Here is a 26023-nt window from a genome sequence, read left to right on the forward strand (position 1 = left end):
TTCAAGATATTTGACTAAGAATAAATTCGTAAAACACTTCTTATTTTCTCAAAGTTTTTGAGTGGTTTGTTTAAGCTTAAAAGATCATTTATTATGAAATAGAGGGAGTAAGTGTGTAATTTTGGACTAGGTTTGCACTCTGTACCATAAGGAGACATCTATCCGTCCACGTGGGTAACAAGATAATATCAGCCGTTGATCTCTCGTCTGGGAAATGGGTAAACAATGGTGTAACCGAAGTTCACGAACTCCCAACATGTTATGTTTTCACCTAAAATGCTCAATTAAGAGAATTTCACCGCTCCGGCGAAAAGAGCTCCGATCAGTTTGGCAGCAGCTACAGGTCAGCTTCCTTTTCTATTCCACGCCGGTGAAATTAGTTTATTTCCTCAGATTTCATGCATTTTAAACATGAAAAACATATATTAATTGGAGCTGTTGGTTTATGCCTGTGTAAAATATCAAAATTGAAATGGTTATGGAAAATTTAGGTGTTTTTCCTGTCTACCAGATTATGTGCATTGCTTATGAACATTGTCCAATTTAGTTCTTAATTGCTGCTTATTTAAGTGGAATTGGTTTATTTCCTCAATTTTCTTGCATTTTCAGCACGAAAAACATGTATTAATTGGAGCTGTTGGTTTATGCCTGTGTACACATTGAAATTGAAATGGTTTGTTGGACCTAAACAGCTGCGCAGGTAGTGGAAAATTTAGGTGTTTTTCGTTTCTATTGGATTATGTGCGTTCGTTGTTGAACATTGGCCAATTTAGTTCTTAATTACTGCCTATTTTAAGTGACATTGGTTTATTTCATCAAATTTCATGCATTTCCAACATGAAAAACATGTATTAATTGGAGTTGTTGGTTTGTGGCTGTGTAAATATTGAAATTGAAATGGTTTGTTGGACTTAAACAACTGTGCAGGTAGTGGAAGGTGTTTGTTTTCTACTGGATTATGTGCACTCGTTGTTGAACATCGGGCAATTTAGTTCTTAATTAACATTTGTTTTAAGTAAATTTATGCCTGACTCCCACTAGCTCTTTTTCTTGAACTGTTTCTGTTGAAATGTCACTTGGTTGGAATTGAATTGGAGTAGAATAATTAGTTTATCTAATCACTTTTAATTGAGATATGAATGTCCAACCGGTTGCACAAAAAAAGTGGTTTTTGGATCATGAAATAATGAAAAGAGTCAAAAGACGACTGCACCTTTCTCTCCTCCGCCGGTGAAACTAGTGCATGCTCAACTTTTGTCTATAACATCGATTATGACAATATGTTTTCTAAAATTTTGTGCATTTTCAACACTAAAAACATATATTAATTGGAGTTGTTGGTTTATGCCTGTGTAAATATTGAAATTGAAATGGTTTATTGGACTCAAACAGCTGCGCAGGTAGTGGAAAATTTAGATGTTTTATTTTCTACTGGATTATGTGTGCATTCGTTGTTGAACTTGAATATTGGGGAATTTAGTACTTATCTTAAGTGAAATAATACCTGGCTCCTAGTAGCTCTTTCTTTTTGAATTGTCTTTTGTTTAAGTGTTAATTGGTTGGGATTGATTTGGAGAATAATTAGTCCATCTAATCACTTCTAAAGAAGAAAAAACTGGCCTGAGCTTTTCCAATTTGCTTTATAAATCTGGGCTGCAGTGTTTGCTTTGAATAAAACAAGGACTAAGCCTCAAGCCTAAGTAAGTTGGGATTCGATGTATGGATGTATGGATCCTCAACGTTTGCTTTGAACAAATTGCTCAATCCAAAAGATTCATTCTAATCATTACACAACACGTTAGTGAGTCACACATGATATTGAACTGCAACAGAAAAAAATAGTAAATTTTAAAATTACTCCCTCTGTCCAATTTATGTGACACTCTTTCCTTTTTGGTCACTCCCACATAGAATGACACCTTTCTAAATTTTGTAACAAGTTAACTTTAAACTTCTCATTTTACCCTATGCTTTCCAGCCACACAAATATATATGGCTTATTTTGGACCACAAGTTTGAAAAGTCTTCCTTTCATTCTTAAACTCCGTGCCGAGTTAAACATCCTCACATAAATTTGGACGGAGGGAGTATTGGTTTATAGCACAAGCCAATCACCACTATCTTTTAAATAAAAGTATAAGAATCTGTCAGTCTCTTTTACAATTTGAGAACTAACGCAAATCCATCAGGAAATTTCATCAAACAATCCTTGCAAACTTTCATTTTTACACTGTTTCAAAACAAATATCACTTTTTATATATAGTAATTTCTTAACTCCACTAACTTATATGGTATGTTTGAGATCACACGATTCAAGAATATTTGGGTATATTACACACATCTTCATCACATAATTCAAAAATCTTCATTAAATAAGACACATAAAATAAAACATGATATTCCATAACAATAGAAAAGAAAACAGTCAATTTAATATTATTGCTGAATAGCACTATTCTTTCAAAAAATATAAAATATAACAATCTTTCAATCTCCTGACAAAAATCATCACAAGATTTCATCAAACATGACCCTTTTTAATTAACTTGAATTTAAGATTCGAAGACCTAGGATCCCAATACAATCCAATCTCATCATCAACCCCCAATCCACGATCCTTAAACAAATCTACACACATGAGTGCGTAGTTCTCATTAGGCAGCATCTCAATAGAAGTCCCTTCAGAACGATAATTCTTAGGGTGGTTCTCTTCAGTTACATCCCATAAATCAATACGCTTCCTGTGCCCGAACGTTACAAATTTGGCTGTGTCCAACGTCCAGTATCGAAAAACGTGCTCGAAAATGTCCGCGAACGGCAGCACCAGTATCCCGACGGCCGCCTCGTAATACGTGACAACCTTTTTGATCTGCCATGGGTTCTGCTGGTCTATGACCGGGGCTGAGTATATGTCCCATATTTCTACCAAGCGACGAGTCACCAGCCACGGGGCGTTACTCTCTTTGCATGCTTCTTCTTCAGCTTTTGATGGAATGAAATTATACAAGAAAGTCTTCTTCATATTACAACAGCAATGCGGGATTTTGTATTATGAAGAAGACTTTTAAAGGGGGACTACACTTTTGAAGGAGGACTACATCTAAATAATAGAAGAATGCGGGTAGCAATTTATAGGGATTTTGGTATTAAATGCGGATTATACAAATCTATAGATGATTTGAAAATGTGGGTAGCGATTTTTTGTTATTAAATGCGGAAAATTATATAAATCTCTAGGTGATTTTTAATGTGTAGGATTACATAATTAAGGTCCGACTTATGATTCTTTCTTTGTGTAGTATTGTACACCAATATAAACATTATTAGGAATTAATTGAATGTCTTCTTAAACTGTGATTAGTCCTATATATTTTAAAATTTTCGCGTCACTTTCCTAGTACAACTAGATTTGTTGTATCATGTACTTAAGAGGTTTATTAAAAGGTAATTACAGGTAATTCTATTTTAATAATTAAAAAATTACAGATAATTCTATTAATACTATTGATTAATATAATTTATAATAAATGATAGCTAACCGGTTATAATAAATTAAATTACACTGATGACCAGACGTGTCTCGTGCACAAGCAGGTCACTTAAAATGTGATTGCAGGTAATTCTATTTAATAGTATTGAGTAATATGTATAATACATTATAAGTAACCGATGTTTTAAATTACACTGATGATATACGATATTTGATGTATCTCATACACAAGCAGATTATTTAAAATGTAATTTCAGGTAATTCTATTTAATAATATTAATTAATATAATCTATAATAAATAATAACTAACCAGTTATAATAAATTAAATTGCAGTGATGATGTAGAAAATTGATGCATTGTCTGTGCATATAACTTGAATCCGTTTTATAATGAGTTGATAAACTTTTAATGGAGATCTACAGTACATTTTAATCGCTTGTGATAAAGTTTGAAGTGTTTGAAGCACTAATTTATATGTAATGGTTACCTGAATAAGTATAATCTTATAAAAATTAATTATTTTGCTAAAATATGTTTAATATCATTAGCAAGTATGTAGTTAACTTAAACTAAATAATTGGGCTACTCCCTAATTACTATTCGAGAATTTTTAATTAATTGGTTTCAATGTTACTTAGGCAGCTTACCACTATGAATGGTATTCCATAAAGATTGGAATTTGAAGTCATTGTAGTTAAGGAACTGATTCATTAATATGTTAAACTTTGAAGTTCCATTCACAATCACATACTCCCCCGGTTCAAATTGTAACAGTTTATTTTCTAAAATTTCATGCATTTTCAACACGAAAAACATATATCAATTGGAGCTGGTGGTTTATGCTTGTGTAAATATCGAAATTGAAATGGTTTATTGGACTTACAAAGTTGCGCAGGTAGTGGAAAATTTAGGCGTTCAATTTTCCCCCGGATTATGTGCATTCGTTGTGAACATTGGAGAATTTAGTACTTAGGATGTGTTCAGTATGAAGGAAAATGTTTTCTTGGAAATTTTTTTCGGAAAATAAAAATAAGTGGATTTTTTTCTTATTTTCTTGTGTTCGGCACTCAAGCAAAAAAATTACCCCGGCCAAATATTATGGGAGGTAGGGGTGGATGAGGTAGGGGTGAGGGGTGGTGGGGGTGAAGATGAGGTCTGTTGGAGAGGAAGCACTAATTTATATGTAATGGTTACCTGAATCAGTATAATCTTATAAAAATTAATTATTTTGCTAAAATATGTTTCATATCGTTAGCAAGTATGTAGTTAACTTAAACTAAATAATTGGGCTACTCCCTAATAACTATTCGAGAATTTTTAATTAATTGGTTTCAATGTTACTTAGGCAGTTTACCACTATGAATGGTGTTCCATAAAGATTGGAATTTGAAGTCATTGTAGTTAAGGAACTGATTCATTAATATGTTAAACTTTGAAGTTCCATTCACAATCACATACTCCCCCCGGTTCAAATTGTAACAGTTTATTTTCTAAAAGTTCATGCATTTTCAACACGAAAAAAATATATCAATTGGAGCTGGTGGTTTATGCTTGTGTAAATATCGAAATTGAAATGGTTTATTGGACTTACAAAGTTGCGCAGGTAGTGGAAAATTTAGGCGTTCAATTTTCCCCCGGATTATGTGCATTCGTTGTGAACATTGGAGAATTTAGTACTTAGGATGTGTTCATTATGAAGGAAAATGTTTTCTTGGAAAATATTTTCGGAAAATAAAAATAAGTGGATTTTTTTCTTATTTTCTTGTGTTCGGCACACAACCAAAAAAATTACCCCAGACAAATTTTATGGGAGGTAGGGGTGGATGAGGTAGGGGTAAGGGGTGGTGGGGGTGAAGATGAGGTCTGTTGGAGGGGAACTTGTTTTTCCTACTTCCATTAATGAAGTCATTTTCCTCATTTTAAGGAACTTGTTCTCCTAGAGAAAATGTTTTCCAAAAAACTTGACTAACCGAACAATGGAAAATTGGAAAACATTTTCTGGAAATTGTTTTCCTCCATACCGAACACACTCTTAATTACTGCGTATTTTAAGTGAAATTATACCCGGCTCCCGATAGCTCTTTTTTCTTGAACTGTCTTTTGCTGAAATGTTCCTTGGGTTGAATTGGCGTGGACTAGAATAATTTGTCTATCTGATAACCAATTGAGATATGAATATCCACTCGGTTGCACAAAAAAAGTGCTTTTTGGGTATTTAAATAATGATAATACAGCTGCACCAGCTTGAAATTTTGGTTATATTGCCATGCAGAAAAGCTTTAGGATTTTCCTGTGAAGATTTAACAAAACTTAATAACATCTAAACTTTCTCTGCGACTAGTATTTGGGTTTTTATTACTTGACCTGTACAAGGTGAAAGTCTCCCAATCTGTTCTCAGTGGGAGCTCCGCCTATCAAGTGTTTGGTCCGCTACTATATTGCATGTTACCACCTTTCAGACTCTGCCCATTTGATAGTATATAAAAAGAAAAACTGACCAAAGCTTTTCCAATTTGGTTTATGAATATGGGCTGCAATGTTTTCTTTGAATACAACAAGGACTACGCCTCAAACCTAAATACGTTGCGGTTCCATATATGAATCCTCAGCGTTCGCTTTGAATGACTCAGTAATTTTTGGCTGCACGATTGTTTGCTCATTCTTTACCCTTGTGTTTCAATTAATTAATATTACTTTTCCATGCTGCAACAGGTTCAAGGAAATCAAGAGATCCAAAAAAAATTGAGGTTCAAGGAAATCACTGTCTTACGATTTTGGTGCGGCACATAAGAGACAATTCTCTAGCTTTCAACCCCTCCAATTTCACATTAAAATGGTATACATATGAATATTTAAGGTGTATGGTGCTATTCCTTTGCTGCATTCTTAATCATTCTTTGTTTTACTCTAGTGTGAATTACCAGATAGTGAAAATTCTTCAAAGCCTGAAGGTGCGAGTGGAATCATGCCTAAAATTGAAGATCCATATTGCGAATTTCCATCTATATACACATATACAACGCCTGTGGGGGTAAGGATAGATACTTTTCTGAGTTTTCAACTCCTTGGTAATATTTTTGTTGCAACGTTTATACAAGTTCGAGACGTATGCTACCTTGGTAATCTGGTTTTGCGTCCATTTGGTAGTATTGATATTCATCACCTCTGTGATCATCTCATTTTCTGATGCTAATGCATCTGTAGGACAATGTTGCGAGCTCATCAGCCAGCAACGTGAGGTCATCTCTTCTGACCATGGGTTTTAAGGCAGCACTTGTTGATAGAGCAATTGAGGAAAATGGTACATAGTAGACAATTAACTTCTGTTTTTATCTGTTGCGAGATTGTGTTGGTAAATAATTTTCTATTGAATCTTGGAGAAAAAGTACCAAGTTTACCACCTAAAAAAAGGAAAAAGAAAAAGAATACCAACTCATAGATTTTGTTTAAAAGTTTGGTTGTTATTACAGTTGAATAATTTTAGACGGGATGTTTTCTTTTCAATCTAGGTGAAGAGAACATGGACTTGTTACTGGAGACTCTTTGTGCAAATTCTGTAAGTAACTATTTCTAATGTATGGTACTTCTGCTTCTTCTTTGATGCTGCTCATTTATTGCATGAAATAATGTATTCATCTATGTTGCTCGGACTCTTCAGAAATGTCGACGGTTGCGTGTGGGATTCTCCAAAAGTAGTGCATTTTTGGAGAATCCGACACGGTTGCGGCAACATTTTTGTAGATTGCGAGCAACATAGGTATTCATGCAAAGTGTTACTCCTCTTTGTGTAACTGTCTAGCATCCTCAAGACATTTTAACTTCTGGCAACTTAAAACTTCTTATCACAATTGCATTCACCAATTTGGCTTGGTGGTTTAGCCTCTCTTTTCTTCATCCAAAAAAAAAAAAAAACTTCTTATCACAATTCTCTTAGTCTATCAAGAAGTTACACAAATAAAAATACTTCTTCTTGGGTCCTCAGTGTCTAGTTAGGTAACTTTTAAGTGCCCCTCTACAGGTGTTTGCTTATGGTACTAATAAAGTGAGCGGTACTTTTGGCAAAATGTCAGCAATACTTTCTGAGTCTTAGGTTATCTACAGTGCAATTGTTTTTCAGACCATAAACAGCGAAAATGGAATATGTTGGTCTATCTCCCTAATTGAATGTGTATATTTCCCTTTTGGTTTGCCACAAAATGCTGTCCAATCAATTAAAGGTCAAGACATATATACACTAAAAAGTTACAAGGGGCCCACTGTTGGTCTCTCAATACAATTTTTCTCAATTCTCTATTTTTTTCCTTTCAAAAAAAAAAAAGAAAAAAAAAAGTAAAAGTATTTCTATGAGCCCACATGTTCACCAAGCAAATAAGTAATTCACTTTTTCAATTTTTCTCTTAAAAACATCATCCAGAGTCAAACTTAGCTTTGATCCTGCTATTTTCTATAGTTTCTATGCTATCAGGTTATTTGCTTTTGGTGTTGAGTTATTTTGTGATATTATTCCATTTGAAAATGTCTGATGACGAATAATCAAACTTGTAGCTAATGTCATCTATGGCCACAGATTTTTTGCTTCCAGTTATGACACATTTGTGTCATTCCAGAGGCCTCTATACAATCTTTTCTCATGTTTTCATAGGACAGCTTCTGCTTCAAAGAGTTTGCTTATTTTCTTGAGTTTTTCAGTTTTACTCTATTCAATTTTCTTGTTCTGTTAGGTTAGATATTAGAAACAAAAGGTAGTAGATTTGATGCGTTCAATGAAATATAGTTTCACTTGTGCTAATCACGGATTGCAGAACATTGTGCCACTCAGTTCTTGATTTGCGTCAGAATAACCAGGATTGATTGTGGTTGGTCTGTTTAATAGGATCCTCCTAGAGCAGAATCATCAGATTCTCTGGATAGCTTGTTTGGTGACGACGAGGACATAAACAGTCGTGCCAAGTTTGACGGAGATGTACATATAAAAGAGGTAAAGTAATATGGTTCTACGTGATGTGAGTTATGTGCTTCCTATAAATGTTGGTTACTAGTTACTAGTTTGAAATGAATTGTATTTGAAATGAATAGTAGTTTGTAGTAATTTATGACATATTCATTGTTGAACTGTTATGATGCTAGTATGCGTATGCGTAATGCTCAATATGGTTTCTTAAGATAGTACATTTTATAGCTCTACTGATACTAACTCCTTTATCCTTGTGCTCGCCAAGTTTCATAGTTCAGTCAATATAATCGCTTGCCTACTTACTGCATTTGAAGATATGTATTGCTTATGCATCACTATATTGAATCGATGCTGCCGATCATCCCCTGTTTATAGCTGTATGAAAATTGCTGTCAGTAGCACATGATTGGCAAACGTCTATTAGCTGTTGCTTCCACTTTATGTTTGAACTAAAGTGGTGGGTAATTAGATTGAAGGAGCCATCTCAAACTCTGCAGCACTTGTAGTTATTTATAAGAGGGAACTAAATCTTGCTGTCTATGTAGACCTCCTCACCTAGTTCACCATGAAGAATACTATTTTTGATATCTAACTAATAAAGGGGCCAATGAAACATAGCTTCCTTGGAGATAAGGAGGCAAAGTAGATGCAATCTTTGCTACTGGGTAGGTCATTTTAGTAATTTTTGTAGATTGGGGAAAAAGTTCCATATTCAATCAGAGATGGATAGAAGAGAGAATCAAGCCGAAGGAAAAAAAAAATGTGTTATTACAATAGGTGGTTTATGCCAGTGAAAGAAGCAACAAAAGAAAAGTCTGTTTCCTTATCCGAAACTATTTCTTTGAACGAAGTTAGAAAGAAGCTCTAAAGAGTATGGTATATTAGTGGTTGGTCTAGCTCAACATGGTGTATAGCACAGAAAGCCTTTTGATACAAGAACGACTTTATTTATAAATTGGTCATTACCCCAACTTTTCACACTGATGGGTATTGCTATTTCATACTAGATGCAGACAAAGTTGTGTACTCAGACTTATGCATATTGCTCTTCATTCTGTATGTCACTTATAGGAATAAAAGCCATGCAATAAGAACTGCGGGTAATATGCTTTGAGGCTCTCAGCCTGTGTTTTGAGATTATATTAGAATTAAGAAAGATAACGAGGATATGCCTTTTGGGCTGTCTCCACATTTTCCTGTTGCAGGAGCCTGATCCGTGTATTGGAGTTTGTGATGACAAAAGAGTATCTTTATTAGCAATGAGTTTCTCTTTGGATGAAGTTGAATTTGCAATTGGTAAACTTGGTATGTGAAATAGCTGTAGCTTTTTGTGCTTTAAAAATGCTATAGAAATTGTCTTGTAGTACTATGGTTCTCATCTCTTCTTTTCTGGAAAAAGTAAGCAAGCATTAAATCATAATCAAAGCAGCCTGGCACTAAGAAAATGCAAAGGCAGTACACTGGCTAGGGATATGGTTGTCATCTCTTAAGCAGAATCCTCCTAACCATGCTGTATAGCTGATAGCGAAGCCTGAGCATGAGTCCATTATACTTCTATTTGTCAATGTTGTAGTGACAGAGAAAGGCTGTTTTCTTAGATTTTGGAACATTGGTCTATCCAGCTCTCCAGCCGATGCAACCATGAAGCAGAAAATAGAGAAAATGGCACCGGAAATCCCTAAAGGCTTGTAAATACGTAATTTTGTCCTTGACCTATGATTTTTCTTTTTAGTCCTTGCATTTCTATTATGCTTATCATAGCTCTTTAGGTAATTTTATTTGCATTTTCTGGCAGGTCACATATGACTTGTGTTACTTCCAGGAACTGAAACTTGAAAATGTAAAGAACTCAACAATCTTAAATGTTTTCTATAAATTTCTGGTTCTTTCCTCTTAATTCTTCCCCACCCCCCCTCCTCATGGGCAGTCCTGCATCTCTCCTTCTGTTCCAAGTCCAAGCCCATATTAGCCCTTACTCCTCTGAGACGTCTCATCTCTCAATTATCATGTTACTTCTCAGTCTACTCCTGCTTGCTCTCTCCCTTCCCAGGTCACGTTGCCATCGAATTTCTTTTTTCTGAGAGAGTTAGCAGCACTCTTATCTATCCTTCTTTACCCATCGCTCCCTAGTGTCTCCCTGCCCTGAGTATGTTGCAGCTTCTCTTCGCTCTACTCCACTACCCTCGCCACTCTTGCTCCTTGCAGCAAAGTTGCTTCCTCAAACTGATGTCCAAGCTGCTAGTATGACCATTACAGAGTCCAGGAAAAGTGAAAGTATTAAGTAATCTGTCATTTCCCCATCTCTACAGTTGTGCCATACAGTCAATTTCGTCACCTACGATGTTTTTATGCGTGCCCCTGTGTAAAAGTTTGATGTGACATTTAGCAAAACCAAATTCAGATGTTCTGTTACTCCTGTAGTAGTCTAGAAAACCTTGCTCTATTTTGTTCTTTTCTAATCCTGTCTTTAGAGACTATTGAAGATTGTAGCTTCAGTGTCAATGATATGCAAGGAGAGAAGTCCAGGAAATTCTTTGTTCTTTCTCCCTGCTCCTTGTTTCTGCTTTTCTTTTTGTTAACTTGTGAAGGAATTTGGAACATAACATTGAGAAATATTGCAGTATATGTCTGATAGTCCTAGTAAAGCTTGTGAATGCAGGAAGGAGAGATTTCAATGGAGTAATATTACCAATCACCATCGTCATTTAGACTATAGTAGCTCTAGAAAAACAGCACAGGAAATCAAAATCACAAAACAGACCGATTAGCATTAAGTAGAAGTGTAGAACCAAGATGTTCCTTTTTCTTTTCTTGAACTTTGAGGGGCGTATGTACAAGGTAAAGTATCGATTTAGCTGAACCTAGTGGCTTTATCACAGACCCTGTATATGTGTTAAGAAATTTACTAAATATGTATAAATATTAAGAAATTTAAGAAATTTGAACCCAGTAACTCAAATTGTCAATTGGCTAAGTGGCTTCCTGGACCCATAAAGTTCAAACCCTGGATCCGCCCGTGTGAACTTCTTGTCTTCGTTTTTCTCAATGCGTAGATCATCAAAACCTATATTGCACATATTTTTCTAGACTTTAGATCATTGATGTTTTAAGTACTTAGGCTGATTCAATCTTGAAGAGCTAAAATAAGAGAAAATGACAGGCCTTTAAAAAGATGCAATGTAGACCCTAAAAATGCGTGTACTCTTTTAGATCCCTCTACTTATATTTCTTCTACTTATTGGCCTTCACAGCATTGGAGCTAACATGTTCATCCATGGCATAACGTTATGTATATGTTGCTTTTACAAGTTCAAACCCAGAATGCTCCACCATTTCTCTCTCTGTCTCTCTGCATATCTACCAATCCAGCTGCCTATTGCCAACTCTTGCTGGGTCTTCCCGGAAAGCAACGTTCTAACTTCCATCTCACTTATATATCATCTTGAACCAGTGACCCGCCCAGGCGCCCACCATTTATCCCTCTCTCAAGTACCATCAACACCCCATAAGCTGCAGTTATTGTATGCCCCTCTTTCTCCAGCCCCTTCCAGGCTGCCTTAGCCCACTTGCACCAACCAATCACAGCCACTTCGTCTCTCTTCTCCTCTACCAAAAGTCCCTAACTACCCAATGCCTCACCTCCAGCTCTGCTTGAACAGTTGCCCCGGTTCCCATCCTTTTGTTCCCCCAACCCAAGCCTTATTCTTCCGTCCTAGTTTTCTCATTTCAAAATTTATGCAATATTTCTTCCAATGGACTTATCTTCTCTCTCTCTCTCTTACACGCGCACACATGCATGCACATTTTATTTTTTATTTTCTAGGTTTTGAGCTATAAAAAAAACTTGTAGTGGCATGTGACTTGTGATAGTTAAAGGTTGTCTCTTTGGCATATAGAACAGAAGGAGTAGTGATGAGTAGAGATAATGGTTGAATGACTACATAGAGCAAAACCATGCATGACACTATTCATTTCTGTTGCATAATGTCATATCTAAGAATTACTGAGAAAATCCTTATCTTGATGACTTTCTTCTCTAATGGCGCCATTCGTAGTTATTCCTTTAAAAAGAAGAAAAAGGAAGTATTGCTCACAGTAAAAGTCATGCCTAATTGCTGTACATTTCAAAAGGAGGGGAGACCTCTTTACAAAAGAAGGGGAGGCCCCTATGCAAAAATCACCACCGTGAGGAATTAATATAATCTTCTGATAACGGAATTAAGTAAAATCTATCTTGCTGTCCCCATCATGTGTTGTTTCCTATTTACACCACAGTGCCAAGAGCCCTAAGTATTTGTACTTCAAAAATTTACACAGTAGTAGCTTTGCCTTCAAACCACCTTTGATTCCTTTCCTTCCACAATAGCCGGCATATACCAACATTTTTCGCCACTCTATTTTATTTTCCTGAACTTTTTTCGATTGGCTGAGTTTTGACCTAAAATCGTAACAAGTCTGAGAAGTTTGGTGGATATAGCAGCAATTGTGTCCACAGTGCAGGATAAAACATCTCAATAAGAGCATATCACAATCCTTTTACCTCAAAAAAAAAAAAAAAAAAAAGGCATATCACAATCCTTAAGGGTGAGAAGTTAGAATAGTCAAGCAAGAAGCTCTACATTGAGACTGAGAACTGGAGGTCTGCTGGGAATCTGATTAACTGTCCCTCAATAACAGAATCAGAAAAGAACAATTTACAAGCCAGATTTGAGGAACAAGAAGTGTATAATTGCTTGAAAAAGTTTGCTGCTGATAAAGCTCCTGGCCCTGATCGATACACCGTGGGATTCTTTATCAAATGTTGGGAAATCCTGAAACAAGACATCATGGGGGCTTTTCACAATTTTCATGACCAAGACATGTTTGAGAAGAGCTTCAATGCTACTTTTTTTTTTTTTGATGAGATAAATGATTTCATTGCAGGCATCAAGCAGATGCATAGTAGTTACAAAAGTAGAATAGCAAAAAGGCCAGCTCTCCTTTATATATAGAGGGACAGGGAGCTGACAAAGTTCAGAAAGGTAACTGGGGAATCTAATGGAATAAATAAACCCAGCTATACAAAAACATGAGGCATTTAGCTTTTAAAGATTGGTAGGTAGTTGATATCCCATCAAAGCATCTTCTATTCCTTTCATTCCAGATACTCCAACAGATGGCTGCAGGTATCATCTTCAGATTCTCTTGATGGCACTATCAACTCTCCAGTAACTCCAGCTTACAAAAACATCCCTGATACTCTGAGCATGACCCATTTGAGTCCAAAAAGTACTAAAACATATTCCATAAATTTGCAGCTATTGGACACTGTAGAAATAAGTGGTTGTGAGTTTCTGCTTCCTTCATGCACATATAACATCTGTTAGCCATCTGAAACGTCCTTCGAGCTAGATTGTCTTGAGTCAAGCAAGCTTCATGAAGTGTAGTCCAGCTAAAGCAGCTGATCTTAGGGGGCAGTTTGATCTTCCATATAAGCTTCCAAGGCCAATGAGCTGTAGTTTCATTCTGTGTGCCTAGAAGTTTATATGCTGCTTTAACTGAGAACTTTCCGTTCCTTGTTTCTCCCCAATTGAGTTGGTCTGGTGTTTCACTATTTATTGCAACACTATGAAGTGCTGCTAGTAAGCTTACCAACTCCTCCATTTTCCCAATCTTGTATGTTCCTTCTAAGGTTGATGTTCCATGAATTCCTTTCTGTGTTGTTGAACTGTAGAGTTTGGCTCCCTTGATAACTGAAACATGTTGGGATAAACAGCCATTAAAGGGATGTCGCCTAACCATTTGTCTCTCCAAAATCTGATATGCTGCCCATTCCCTGCTACTAAGTGTTGGTGTTGTGAGAACTCCTCCCATAACTTACTTATGCTTCTCCAGACACCAACCCCATATGGCTCTGTTGGGATATGAGAGCACCAGTGGTTTAGCGCTCCATGCTTGGCAATAATTACATCCTTCCAAAGGCTCTGCTCCTCCTGAGTGTATCTCCATAACCATTTCATTAGTAGGCTTTTGTTGTACAATGATAAGTCTCTAATGCCGAGGCCGCCTTTTTTTTTGGTAACAAGACTATTGGCCACTGCACCAAGTGAAATTTATGGTCGGTGCTATTCCCTTTCCAAAGGAAATTCCTTCTAGTTTTGTCCAATTGCTCCAAAGCCTTACTGGTTATGGGATGTAGTGACATACTGTAGGTTGGGATGCTATCAAGCACACTGTTAATCAATGTTAGTCTGCCCCCATTGATAGGTACTGCATTTGCCAAGTAGCAAGTCTCTTTTCAAACTTCTCGATGACTCCCTCCAGATGCCCTCTGTCTTATATGTAGCCCCTAGTGGGAGTCCCTAAGTATGTGGTTGGAAAAGTACCAATTCTGCAACCCAGTATGTCTGCCAGTTCCTCAACATTCTGCACTTCATTTACAGGATAAATCACACTCTTGACCATGTTTATATGAAGACCTGAAACTGCTTCAAATATTAGTAGAGTAAGGTTTAGATGGAGGATCTGCTCTCTGTCAGCCCCACAGAAGACCAAAGTATCATCTGCATATAGCAAATGGGAGATGTTGACTGCTCTATCCCTTCCTATATCAAAACCAGTTAGCCATTGCAATTGTTTGGCTTTGTTCAACATTCTACTCAACCCTTCCATAGCTAGTATGAACAGAAAAGGTGAAAGGGGGTCACCTTGCCTCAGGCCTCTTTGTGAAGAGAAAAATCCTACCGGGCTTCGGTTGATTAGAACTGAATACTTCACAGTAGAAATGTTGAATTGAATCCATTTAATCCACCTATCACCAAACCCCATTTGTCTGAGCATAGATATGAGGTAAGACCATTTCAATTGGTCAAAGGCTTTTTCGACATCTAATTTGCAAATCCAGCACTCCCTTGTTTCAATTGCCAATCAAGCACCTCATTAGCTATGAGTGAGGCATCTGTGATTTGTCTCCCTTGATGAAGGCATTCTGCTGACTTGAAACCAGTTTCCCCCATCACTCCCTTCAGTCTTCCTGCAAGAACTTTAGCAATGATCTTGTATATGCTTCCAATTAGACTGATAGGTCTGTAATCCCTAAGCTCCAATGCCCTTTTTTTCTTAGGGATAAGTGCAATGAAGGAAGCATTACAAGACTTAACCATCCAGCAATGTTGATGGTACTGTTGCATAGCTGCTAACAAGTCTGTCTTAATAAATTCCCAAGAACTCTGGAAAAAGGCCATAGTATAACCATCAGGCCCAGGGGCTTTGTCAGGGGCACATGATTTAATGACTGCTAGCACTTCCTCCTCTCCAAAAGCTGCTTCTAAGCTACTGCTTTCCTCTGCTGTGATGGAAGCAATTCCTTCGAAATTTACAGTAGGCCTCCAGTCTTCTTGCTCAGTGTACAGTTTTTCAAAGAAGTCAAGTGTCTTCCTTTTTAATGTCTCCTTATCTTCGATGATCACATTGTCCACCAGAAGTCTATCTATGCAATTGAATCTCCTATTAGAATTAGCAATCTTCTGAAAAAATTTGGTGTTCTTGTCCCCTTTCTTGAGCCAAAGGCACCTAGATTTCTGCCTCCATGAGATCTCCTCTATCTTGGCCAGCTGTTGTATCTCAGCCTTCAGACTTGTCATTTGACTAGCCTCCGTCATGTTCAATTGTCTGCCTTCAGTGTTTTGCTCTAAGATCATCAATTCATCTAGTGCTTTGCCTTTCCTAGTCTTTAATTTACCAAACTCCTCCTTATTCCAAATAGTTATGTCCTTCTTCAGATTCTTCAGTTTTTGCATAAGGATGAAGTCAGGTCTCCGATTGGAATTGTAGCTTTGCCACCAGTTTTTCAGTTTGTCCAGAAAGCCATCAACTTCCAGCCACATGTTTCCAAATTTAAAGTAGGAGGCAGTGGCATCCCAGTCCCCACTTTCCAGCAAAATGGGTCTGTGATCTGAAATTACTTTAGGCAATGCAATTTGTTTCACAGCTTTGAAAGAGTCATTCCATTCTGGGGATACGAAATCTATCAATTCTAGATGCTTGTTGATTGTTCTCTCCTCTTGACCATGTATATTGAGCTCCCTGCAATGGTAGGTCAATGATCTCTAAGTCTTGGATTATGTCTGAGAATGTTTCCATGGCTCTTGATCTCCTAGTGCAATTTAGCCTTTCACTTTCAAATCGGCATACATTGAAGTCACCCCCTATGACCCATTGATGCTCCCAAAGTCCTCTTTATCCCTGCTAATTCATCCCACATCTCTTCCTCTCTTGATTAGTGTGTGGACCATAAATTCCAGTGAAGCACCACCTAAACTCTTCAAGTGAACTCTGCAGCATACATGAAATTGAATAGCAGCCCAGTTGTGCATCCATTTTCACCCATTTCCTTTTGTCCCAGATTACTAATATACCACCTTTTGTGCCAACCGCTTCAAGCTCTACCCAATCAGCCCATCTGTTTCCCCATATCTGTTGTATAAGCCTATTGTTGCAGCCTTGGATTTTTGTCTCTTGCAAACATAATATGTCAACCTTCCAACTCTGAATGAGGATTTGATGGTGTCTCTCTTCGCCTCCTCATTCAGCCCCCCTAATGTTCCAACTAAGGACTTTCAAATTCATCCAGACAGTGAAGTGTACTGCCTGCCCCTGCTCCCACTGCCTTGTTGCTCTTTTTTGTCATAATTAATCCCACAGATTAATCTTTTCCGTTCCCCTTCTCCTCTGCTTTTCTTCCCTTTCTCAGACCCCTGTTGCTTTAACTCCTATTCTTGGATTTGTTTTTGTCTTCTTTGCTCCATCCTTTTAACTAATTCTAAGAGATCATGTTCAAACCCTATAGCGTTGACCACAAATGCTTTGCATGCCTTTACCATTGTGATTTTTGTCCACTTTGATGTCTCAATAATTCTATAGCCAGTGGAATAGGGCCTTCGTACCAAGACAATGGTAATGCTTCACATATCGCTTGAGAGGGGAAATCTGTATCTGAGCTGGAGAACGCAACCAGTTCCTCACCTGAGGTATGTAGTCGCAGTGGCCTGTGGATTCTTTCTTGGGGAATTCTTTCATCGTCTGCATCTGAATGCCTCTCCCCTGATGTTTGCTCTGCAGGATTTACTTGCATGGCAATTTCAAAGTCACTGGAGTCTGAAGGGGCTGAAAAAGCAACGAATCTGTTGGAAGATGGGCTGGGCTTTTTAACCTGCCAGATGGTTTTGAGTTTAAGAAGTTTGGCCTCATTTAAAGCTTTATTTTTTTCCCCTCTTGCCATTTGGGCCTGTTTTGTAATAATTCTGATCAGCTTCTAGGCCCAGCTGTCTTTTAATTGGCCCTGGCCCACTCCCTATTAAACTATTGAACTCTTTGACTTTTGCCCTTTTATCTACTGGATAAAACAGACTGCCACTTTTTGAATTAAAGCTGTCCAACAGACTGCCACTTTTTGAATTAAAGCTGTCCCTTTGTACCTCCTCATATGATACAGTGTTCGAGGTACCAACTTCTTCCGACGTCTTCCTTATCTCGGGAGCAGTGCCTTTTCCGGGAGATTAACGACGGTGTGCAGATCTTCTAAAATTGAGAGTTCGAAACCCCAATCTTCTTTTAGCAATTCTATGGTCCTCGGAATTACCTTCATGTTCTTCTCCACACAGATACGAGCCTATAGCATGTGTGTTCTGTGTTTCGTGTCTTCATCTACTTCGACGTAACCTCCACACTTGTTCCCAATAAATTTGAATGTTTCTGTTGACCAGGCATGGAGTGGAATTCAAAACCTTTATCCATTTATGTTCTGACTTTTTTGTGGTTAGCTTTGATCCGGCCACTGGCGTCCACCATTCGAGAGTCAGCCTCCTCCCTTTCCAGAACCAATCGCCTGCTTTAACCCTACTTGCCTCCAATCTGGATGGGAGCTCAAAGAGAAATTGGTTATGGTTAATGGGTGTGACTTTAAGTCCTGCAGTGACTTGCCACCTGCCCACAAACCATTTTTGGATGATATCTGCATTTGGGCTTGTATTAAATGGATCATTAAATTCTCCCACAAGACACCTCGAGAGGAAGTGCTCTGTTTCCCCCATCTCCCTGTTACTGGTTTTCCCTGCTTCAGAACTGATTGTGCTTGACCATTTTGGGATCCTTGCTGCCTCCATGTAGGATTTGGACTGCTCATCTGCTAAATGGAATCTTGGATCTACAAAAGGACCCAGATATATTTGTATCTTCCCTGCAATGTCATCCCATCCCTGGTTGTATCTGTCTTCTGGGATGATGACTGATGCCTTTTTGTCCCCTAGAATAGTCTCTATTCTCACAAATCGACCATAACTGTTGAAGTTTTGTATCACTCTGAATGAGTACGCCTGTACTTTTCTTCCCCATCTTCTGCATTTGTTGCCTGGCTGCAAAGAGGCCTGCTTTAGGGCTTCACATATCCATCTGAGATTGCTTTCGTCTAAGAGAGAGCATTTTTTTTGCAAGAGATTACGAACTCCTTACTTGTGCTTCTTTAAAAAAAATAATCCTTCTTCTCAATGCTACTTATATTGCATTAATTCCCAAGAAGACAGGGGCAAAGGAACTGAAAGATTTTAGACCTATAAGCCTATAAGCTTGATAGGTAGTTTCTATAAGCTTTTGTCTAAGGTACTCACTGAGAGGTTAAAAGGGGTGGTGGATAAGCTTATAGATTCTCAACAGATGCCTTTCATCAGAGGAAGACAAATCATGGATGTTGTATTGATTGCTAATGAAGCTGTAGATTCAAGAATATCACAAAATAAGCCTGGCATTTTGTGTAAGTTGATATTGAGAAAGCATATGATCATGTTAACTGGGAGTTTCTACTTAGAATCCTCAGGCAAATGGGTTTTGGGGAGAAATGGATCAAATGGATCAGGTTCTGTATATCTACTGTGAAATTCTGTGTCCTAGTTAATGGAGCCCCTGAAGGCTTCTTTGATACTCAAAGAGGAATTAGGCAAGGGGATCCTCTATCCCCGTTTCTATTCATTCTAGCTATGGAGGGTTTAAACAACATGATCAAGACAGCAAAAATAAATGGATGGATCACAGGTTTTGAGGTTTCCACAAACAGTGAGAGGAGTTTGGAGGTGACTCATCTCCAATATGCGGATGACACTCTGATTTTTTGTGATGCAAATGAGGAACAACTAAAATATCTGAGAGTAATTCTGGTACTCTTTGAAGGCATCTCAGGGCTTCACATCAACTGGGGGAAAAGCCATATATATCCCGTCAATTCAGTCCCTAATATAGAGCTTCTGGCCACAATCTTGGGAGGTGAAAGTAGGTTCTATACCCACTGTCTATCTTGGGATGCCATTGGGTGCTAAATCAAGGTCAAAGAACATTTGGGATGCAGTTCTGGAAAAGTGTGAGAAGAAGTTGTCTAGATGGAAAGCACAATATTTGTCATTGGGAGACAGGCTCATCAATGCAGTTCTTGATGCTCTTCCAACATATATGTTATCCTTGTTTCCTATCCCCTCAAGTGTAGTCCAAAGACTGGACAAGCTCAGAAGGTCCTTCTTCTGGCAAGGGAACAAGGAAAAGAAAAGTTATCATTTGGTTAAGTGGAAAGTTCTGATCAGTAGTAAAAAAACAAGGTGGTCTTGGTATCAAAACTTTGAAGAATCAAAGTAAGGCTTTAAAATTGAAGCGGCTGTGGAGGTATGCTCAAGACTCACAATCTTTATGGGGAAGAGTGATCAAATTGAAGTATGGGGAGCTGGATTTTTGGGCTACTAAGGAGGTAAATAAACCATATGGTGTAAACTGTCTGGAGATCGATCAGAGCATGGTGGCCTTTTTTAAAGAGCCACTCTGTTATCAGAGTATATAATGGCAACAAAACAATTTTCTGGAAGGATAGGTGGTTGGGAAACAGAAGTTTGGAGGAGCTATTTCCTGATATGTTTTGCTCTGGCACAACATCAGAACAGAACAGTGGCTGAAATGTGGTCACCTCAAGGCTGGGAGTTGATCTTAAGAAGAATGTTGAATGACTGGGAAATACCTAGACTAGTTGAGCTTTATAAACATTTGGAGTCTTTCCAAGGGCTGAAGGATGGGTTGGACTGTTTGTGGTGGACTGGGCATAACAAGGGGCACTACAAAGTGAGTTCAGGCTATAAGATCATGAACATGACTGAGCCACAAAACTCTAACTGGCCATGGAGACAAATCTGGAAAGTTAAGATACCTCTTAAGGTTGCATGCTTCATATGGTTGCTAGCCAAAGAAGCTGTTTTGACACATGAAAACCTGAGAAAGAGAAGGATTACATTAGTTTCAAATTGTTACTTATGTGGGGAAGCAGCCAAGAGAGCGGGGCATCTGTTTTTACATTGCAGAATTACTGATCAGCTATGGAAAATTTTTATCAATCTCAGAGGCATATCTTGGACAATGCCTAGCAAGATTGTGGACACTCTTTCTAGCTGGGAGGAGGCTGGGATTGGGGCCAGGAATAGAAGCTACTGGAGGATCATTCCAGCCTGCACATGGTGGACAATCTGGAAAGAAAGGAACTCCAGATGTTTTCAGGATAGAAGTAGCACTCTACAGAAGATCAAGCAAGACTGTATGTTGCTATTTTGTTTTTGGTGTACAAAGAATCCCTCTGTAGATGCAGAATCAATCTTAGAAGTTCTTGACTCGTGTTAGGATTTTACTTTCTTAGCTTCTTAGTTTTCTTTTTTCTTTTGTAAAGGGTTTTCAGTACTATCTAAGTATTGGTCTATAATACAAAGTTGTTACCTGTTCAAAAAAAAGATTGAGCATTAACTGGTGCAGCAGACCTTATGCTGAACCCAACTAGTTTTGGATTGAGGCATCGTAGTAGTAGTAGTTGTTCGTCGTGCCAAAAGCTTTCCTATTTCTCTCTTTCCAAATTGCATCATTATAGTAAATCACATTTTTGTAGAACATTAATATACATACGATAATTTATAGTTTGCCACTGAAGATTCTCTTTCTTTAGCTTTATTCTCTATTTCTTTTTGCTTTAAATGGACAATCATTTAAACTAAGTACTCCTCATGCTGTATGCAGGTGAAGCTGCTCCTATCAACGAACTAGTGGATGTAATCTTTGCTGCTCGAATAGCTGAGAATTGTAAAAAAGACGAGGATGATGTTTCTATTATTGAGATCAAAGAAAGGAACAAGGTCAGTGATTTATGTGAACTCTTTTCTGAGCCTTTGATAGGAGAAAAAACTATGAAACATAAGAAGAGTATAAGAAAGGCGGACAGGCTACCCTTCCACGCAGAAGTTACATTAACTGATATTTTGGTGCGTTTGGACAGTGGAACTGCGGATGTCTTGACGGGAGATCCACTCCTCCCAACACACTTAAGGCTAGGAGCCCGTTTGGCTTAGCTTATAAGTTGCTGAAAACAGCTTATAAGCTGTTTTCAGCTTTTTTGAGTGTTTGGCTGGCCAGCTTATAAGCCATTTTGTGCTTAAAATAAGCCCAAAAAAATAAGTTGCCCCGTTTGGCTTAGCTTAAAAGCTTTTTTTAAGCCTATCCAAACAGGCTCTAGATGTCTTTTATGGTCATATAGTTGGCAGTGTTTAGCCCCTGTATACTGCCATATTAACTTTTTGGATTTTGTCAGCTCATTTGCTTTAGCTTAGCCTTTTTTTGTATCAAAGCTGACTCTTTCCCCCTCTTTTGTACTTCTTGCATATTCTTGATGCCTATTCTATAAAACTTCTTGCTTCATAAAAAGAAAGTTACATATAGTCTGGCAGGTGTTAGGTATTGTTGGATTACACTAAACAATGCTTGTCTTACTGCCATATCTAAATTTAGAGTTGGACAACACCAGATGCTTTTTTTGTCAGAGACAGTCATTTTTCTTCAGTGCCCAGTAGCATATGACCTCTGGAACATGTTCTTGTGTTTTTTCAGTTTAAGTCAAAGCTGACTCTTTCCCCTCTTTTGTAAGACCATCAGAAAGATCTGGAATATGATTCCTGCTGTAATTTTTTGCCTATTTGGATCGAGAGAGGAATAAAATGTTTTGATGGTTCTTCATAAAAAGAAATGTCTACATTATCCCCAGTGAACAGATCCACCCAATCTTAGCTAGCCAATGTCTAGAAAAGATAGGTGTAATTGAATCTGCTTGATAACAACTTCATCAAAAAAAAAAAAGAAATAACTGTGTAGCTCACGATATCGAAAAAGGTCTTTGAATCAACTGTCTTTAGAATTTATTATTAGGAGGCTTTTTGTACCAAGAGTTTATACCACACTTGGAAAAATTAAACTGCTTCATGTAACTGTGTCGTAGTCCTTTCCTCCTTTTTGAATCGAGCGTAAGTTAAGAGTGGAAAATTTTCTATAACTAACCTGCTCCATGCTATATGAGCCCAAATGTCTTAGTTCCTGGTTAGACTACCATTAATCTGGGGTGCTTGTGCTTTGATTAATACCAACTTTGTTGTCTAGGAATGCAGCACTGAGGCTCTGTTTGGGACCATGGAGAAGACATTAAAATTGCTTGAAATGGGTTTCTCTGAGAATGAAGTTTCCACAGTTATTGATAAGTATGGTAAGCAAGTTTTGTTCTTTGCTAGTATTGATACGTATGGTGAGCAAGTTTTGTTCTTTGCTAGTATCTATTCCTCCAGTAACTGTTTGCATATCGAAATCACAATATTTCTACTGCAGCCTTTCTGATATGGTAAAATATTTCATTAGCGTCTTCAAGTTCTCTTTTCCATTCAGGTTTTTTAATCGTATGCTTCATTTAGCTTTTATCTTCTGTCTTCTAGGTTCTGACATTCCTCTCGAAGAGCTTGCAAATTTAATTGTAGATCCTAGTAGTGCCAGAAGAATGGACAAGGTAATTATATGTCTCTTTTTTTCTTTTTGTAGTGATAAAACTGACAATTTTGGTAATCCTTATTTTTTGATAGCTTGCTTCAATTAGTTTTGGACCGAAAATAGGACAATACGAATCGAAGAGGTTTCAAGCAATTGCGGCAACCACTCACAGCCTTGCCTGAGTGAATCTCTATGGTGGTGTGGTTGCAGTGTAGTTCACAATTAGCTATTAGGAAGAGAGAATTTTTGGGAATGATTATTCGTTGATTATTCGCACGAAGCGTTCTGTTAGAATTCATACTTGAGCTACAGTTTTGCTCATCAACTATTAACATGCTGGTCCTTTTGCTCTGTTGCAATCTCCGATGCTTAAAGTTGTGAAGAAACTAGAGTACGAATAGAATCTCGATTAATTCAAATAAACTATTGTATTTTTCAAATGACTTGGAGATGTTCTTCGCCTCTTCGCCTCTTATTGTATGATACTTCTTGTTTATCTGAGATCTTATTTACTTATAGTGTGCTATTTTAGAATCCCGTTTTAATTCTTTTGTTTTGTTTATCTGCTTGCAGCATCTCTTAAACTCTCTCGGTAGGAATGTTTCAATTGGTTTTCATCCAGTAGCTGTTAAGAAAGAGGAATATAGTGAGGATACCTCTGAATCTAGAGACCTTAACGGGCTTAACCTACTGGAAAAGCTTAAAGGGAAACGGCCAACCTCAACCTCTGAATCTAGAGACCTTCACGGGCTTAACCTACTGGAAAAGCTTAAAGGGAAACGGCCAACGGAGAACTATATTGATGAGAAAGACACTTTAAAGAGACCGAAATCAGAGTATGATGAAGCCTTTAGCAGTCCCCTTGGCCCTGCATTGCAAGAAATCTTAAGGCCACTCAATTCCACCAGGACTCCGGTTTCTCGAAGAGCAATTCCCCAAAGATCAAGAGTGCTGGATTGCCAAGACACACCGAAATTGTCTATGCCGAATTCATGCAGGAGCCTTGATAAGATGGTGGCTAAAGCTCCCTATTTCTTTTATGGGAATGTTATGAACTTATCCCCTGACAATTGGGTAAGAATATCACAGTTTATATATTCCATCGAGCCAGAATTCGTTAATACTCAACTTTTCTCAGCTCTGAGTCGTAAAGAAGGTTATGTACATAATCTTCCTACTGAAAATCGATTTCACATTGTTCCAAAACCACCAATGACGATTCAAGAAGCAGTTCCCAGTAGCAGAAAATGGTGGCCATCGTGGGATACAAGGCAACACTTGAGCTGCATCAATTCTGAGACTACTGGTGTATCTCAGCTATGTGATAGGCTTGAAAGAACAGTAAGTGATTCCCAGGGGTTTCCTGCGGTTGACAGACAGAGAGATATCCTCTACCAGTGCCAGATATTTAATCTGGTCTGGGTTGGCCGTTACAAATTGGCGCCTGTAGGGCCAGAACAAATAGAACGCATTCTTGGCTACCCAGAAAATCACAGTCGACTTGCTGGGATGAGCCTGATGGAAAGACTGCTGTCGTTGAAACATTGCTTCCAGATAGATACATTGGCTTATTGTCTCTCTTCATTGAAGTCTCTGTACCCTGGAGGGTTGACAGTGTTGTCAATCTATAGCGGAATTGGTGGAGCAGAAATTGCATTGCATCGTCTTGGAATTCGCTTAAAAGTTGTTGTCTCCATAGAAGCTTCTGAGAAAAACCAGAGAATTCTCAAGCAATGGTGGAGTAGTTCGGGACAAACAGGAGAACTCGTGCAGATGGAAGACATTAGCAAGTTGGCAAGTAACAAGATAGAAGTCTTGATTCAGAAATATGGTGGTTTTGATTTCATCGTATGCCAGAACCCATGTACATACTCTTCTAAAGGTCATTTAGCTGCAGATATCGATAGTCATGCAAGTTTGGATTTCATGTTGTTTCACGAGTTTGTGCGTGTCCTTCAACGTGTAAGAAGTTCAATGGAACGCAACTAGTAGTTCTTTAGCTTTATTGTGTAGGGCACATTTGGACTGAGATTCATAGCATGTTGTCCTAGTTTATGACGTGTAACTGTACAAGTCCTAATATATGAAGCTTAAATTGTGAATGGGTGCCCATTACATTATGTAGTTGCTAGATGATAATCTATGCTAAAAGTAGTTGTGCTCTTTATTGTACTTCAAATATATGTATACTAGTACATTATTACTGGTATCATGTATTTCATCCACTGACTCGGATTTTCTCGGTAGAGTCATTTGTATAATCCTCTTGAGGGGAGAATTTGACTTTTCTCCCACCTTTTGTTTGGAAAACCAGGAAATGACACCAATGTCCTTGAATGAGTTGTGTTGAACTTTTGATCCCCAGCTTGTTCTATGAGCAAATCTTTAAGGTTAAAAGTCAAAACTTGTTAAATTGAAATTTGTCCATAGAGCAAACCTTTAAGGTTAAAAGTCAAACTTGTTAAATTGAAATTTGTCCATAGAGCAAACGTCAAAAGTTTAAGACCGCCTACCTCGAAGGTCATTCTTATAAATCACTATTGGAAAATAGAAGAAAACAAGGGGAAAATAATCCAAAGGGGGGGGGGGGGGTTGTCTGGGGTTGGTAAAGTGTACGTAGATCTTATTTCTATCCTGTGACCGGTAGAAAGGCTGTTTTTGATACACCCTCGGTTCAAGGAGAGATAAAAAAGCATCAACAATAATAATAAGTAGTAATCTCAACA

At 37.8% G+C, this 26023-nt stretch overlaps 1 protein-coding gene across 2 annotated transcripts; it reads left to right on the forward strand.

The window, feature by feature from the left end:
• Window positions 1-183: 183 nt before the first annotated feature.
• On the forward strand, window positions 184-25399 carry LOC132068299 (probable inactive DNA (cytosine-5)-methyltransferase DRM3). 2 transcript variants are annotated; one of them, XM_059461853.1, is made up of 11 exons: window positions 184-343; window positions 6206-6329; window positions 6405-6524; window positions 6698-6794; window positions 7003-7049; window positions 8367-8471; window positions 9653-9752; window positions 21513-21628; window positions 22920-23022; window positions 23246-23316; window positions 23871-25399. In XM_059461853.1, the coding sequence occupies exons 2-11, from the start codon at window positions 6327-6329 to the stop codon at window positions 25284-25286; spliced, it is 2178 nt and encodes a 725-aa protein (XP_059317836.1). In that variant the 5' UTR covers window positions 184-343; window positions 6206-6326; the 3' UTR covers window positions 25287-25399. The 2 variants fall into 2 exon arrangements, with proteins under 2 accessions (XP_059317836.1, XP_059317835.1); XM_059461852.1 differs by lacking the exons at window positions 184-343; window positions 6206-6329; window positions 6405-6524; ... (2 more) ...; window positions 8367-8471; window positions 9653-9752 and adding an exon at window positions 20277-21042.
• The last annotated feature ends 624 nt before the right edge of the window (window positions 25400-26023 follow it).

Source organism: Lycium ferocissimum, chromosome 8 (assembly GCF_029784015.1).
Source record: "Lycium ferocissimum isolate CSIRO_LF1 chromosome 8, AGI_CSIRO_Lferr_CH_V1, whole genome shotgun sequence".
Taxonomy (NCBI): domain Eukaryota; kingdom Viridiplantae; phylum Streptophyta; class Magnoliopsida; order Solanales; family Solanaceae; genus Lycium; species Lycium ferocissimum.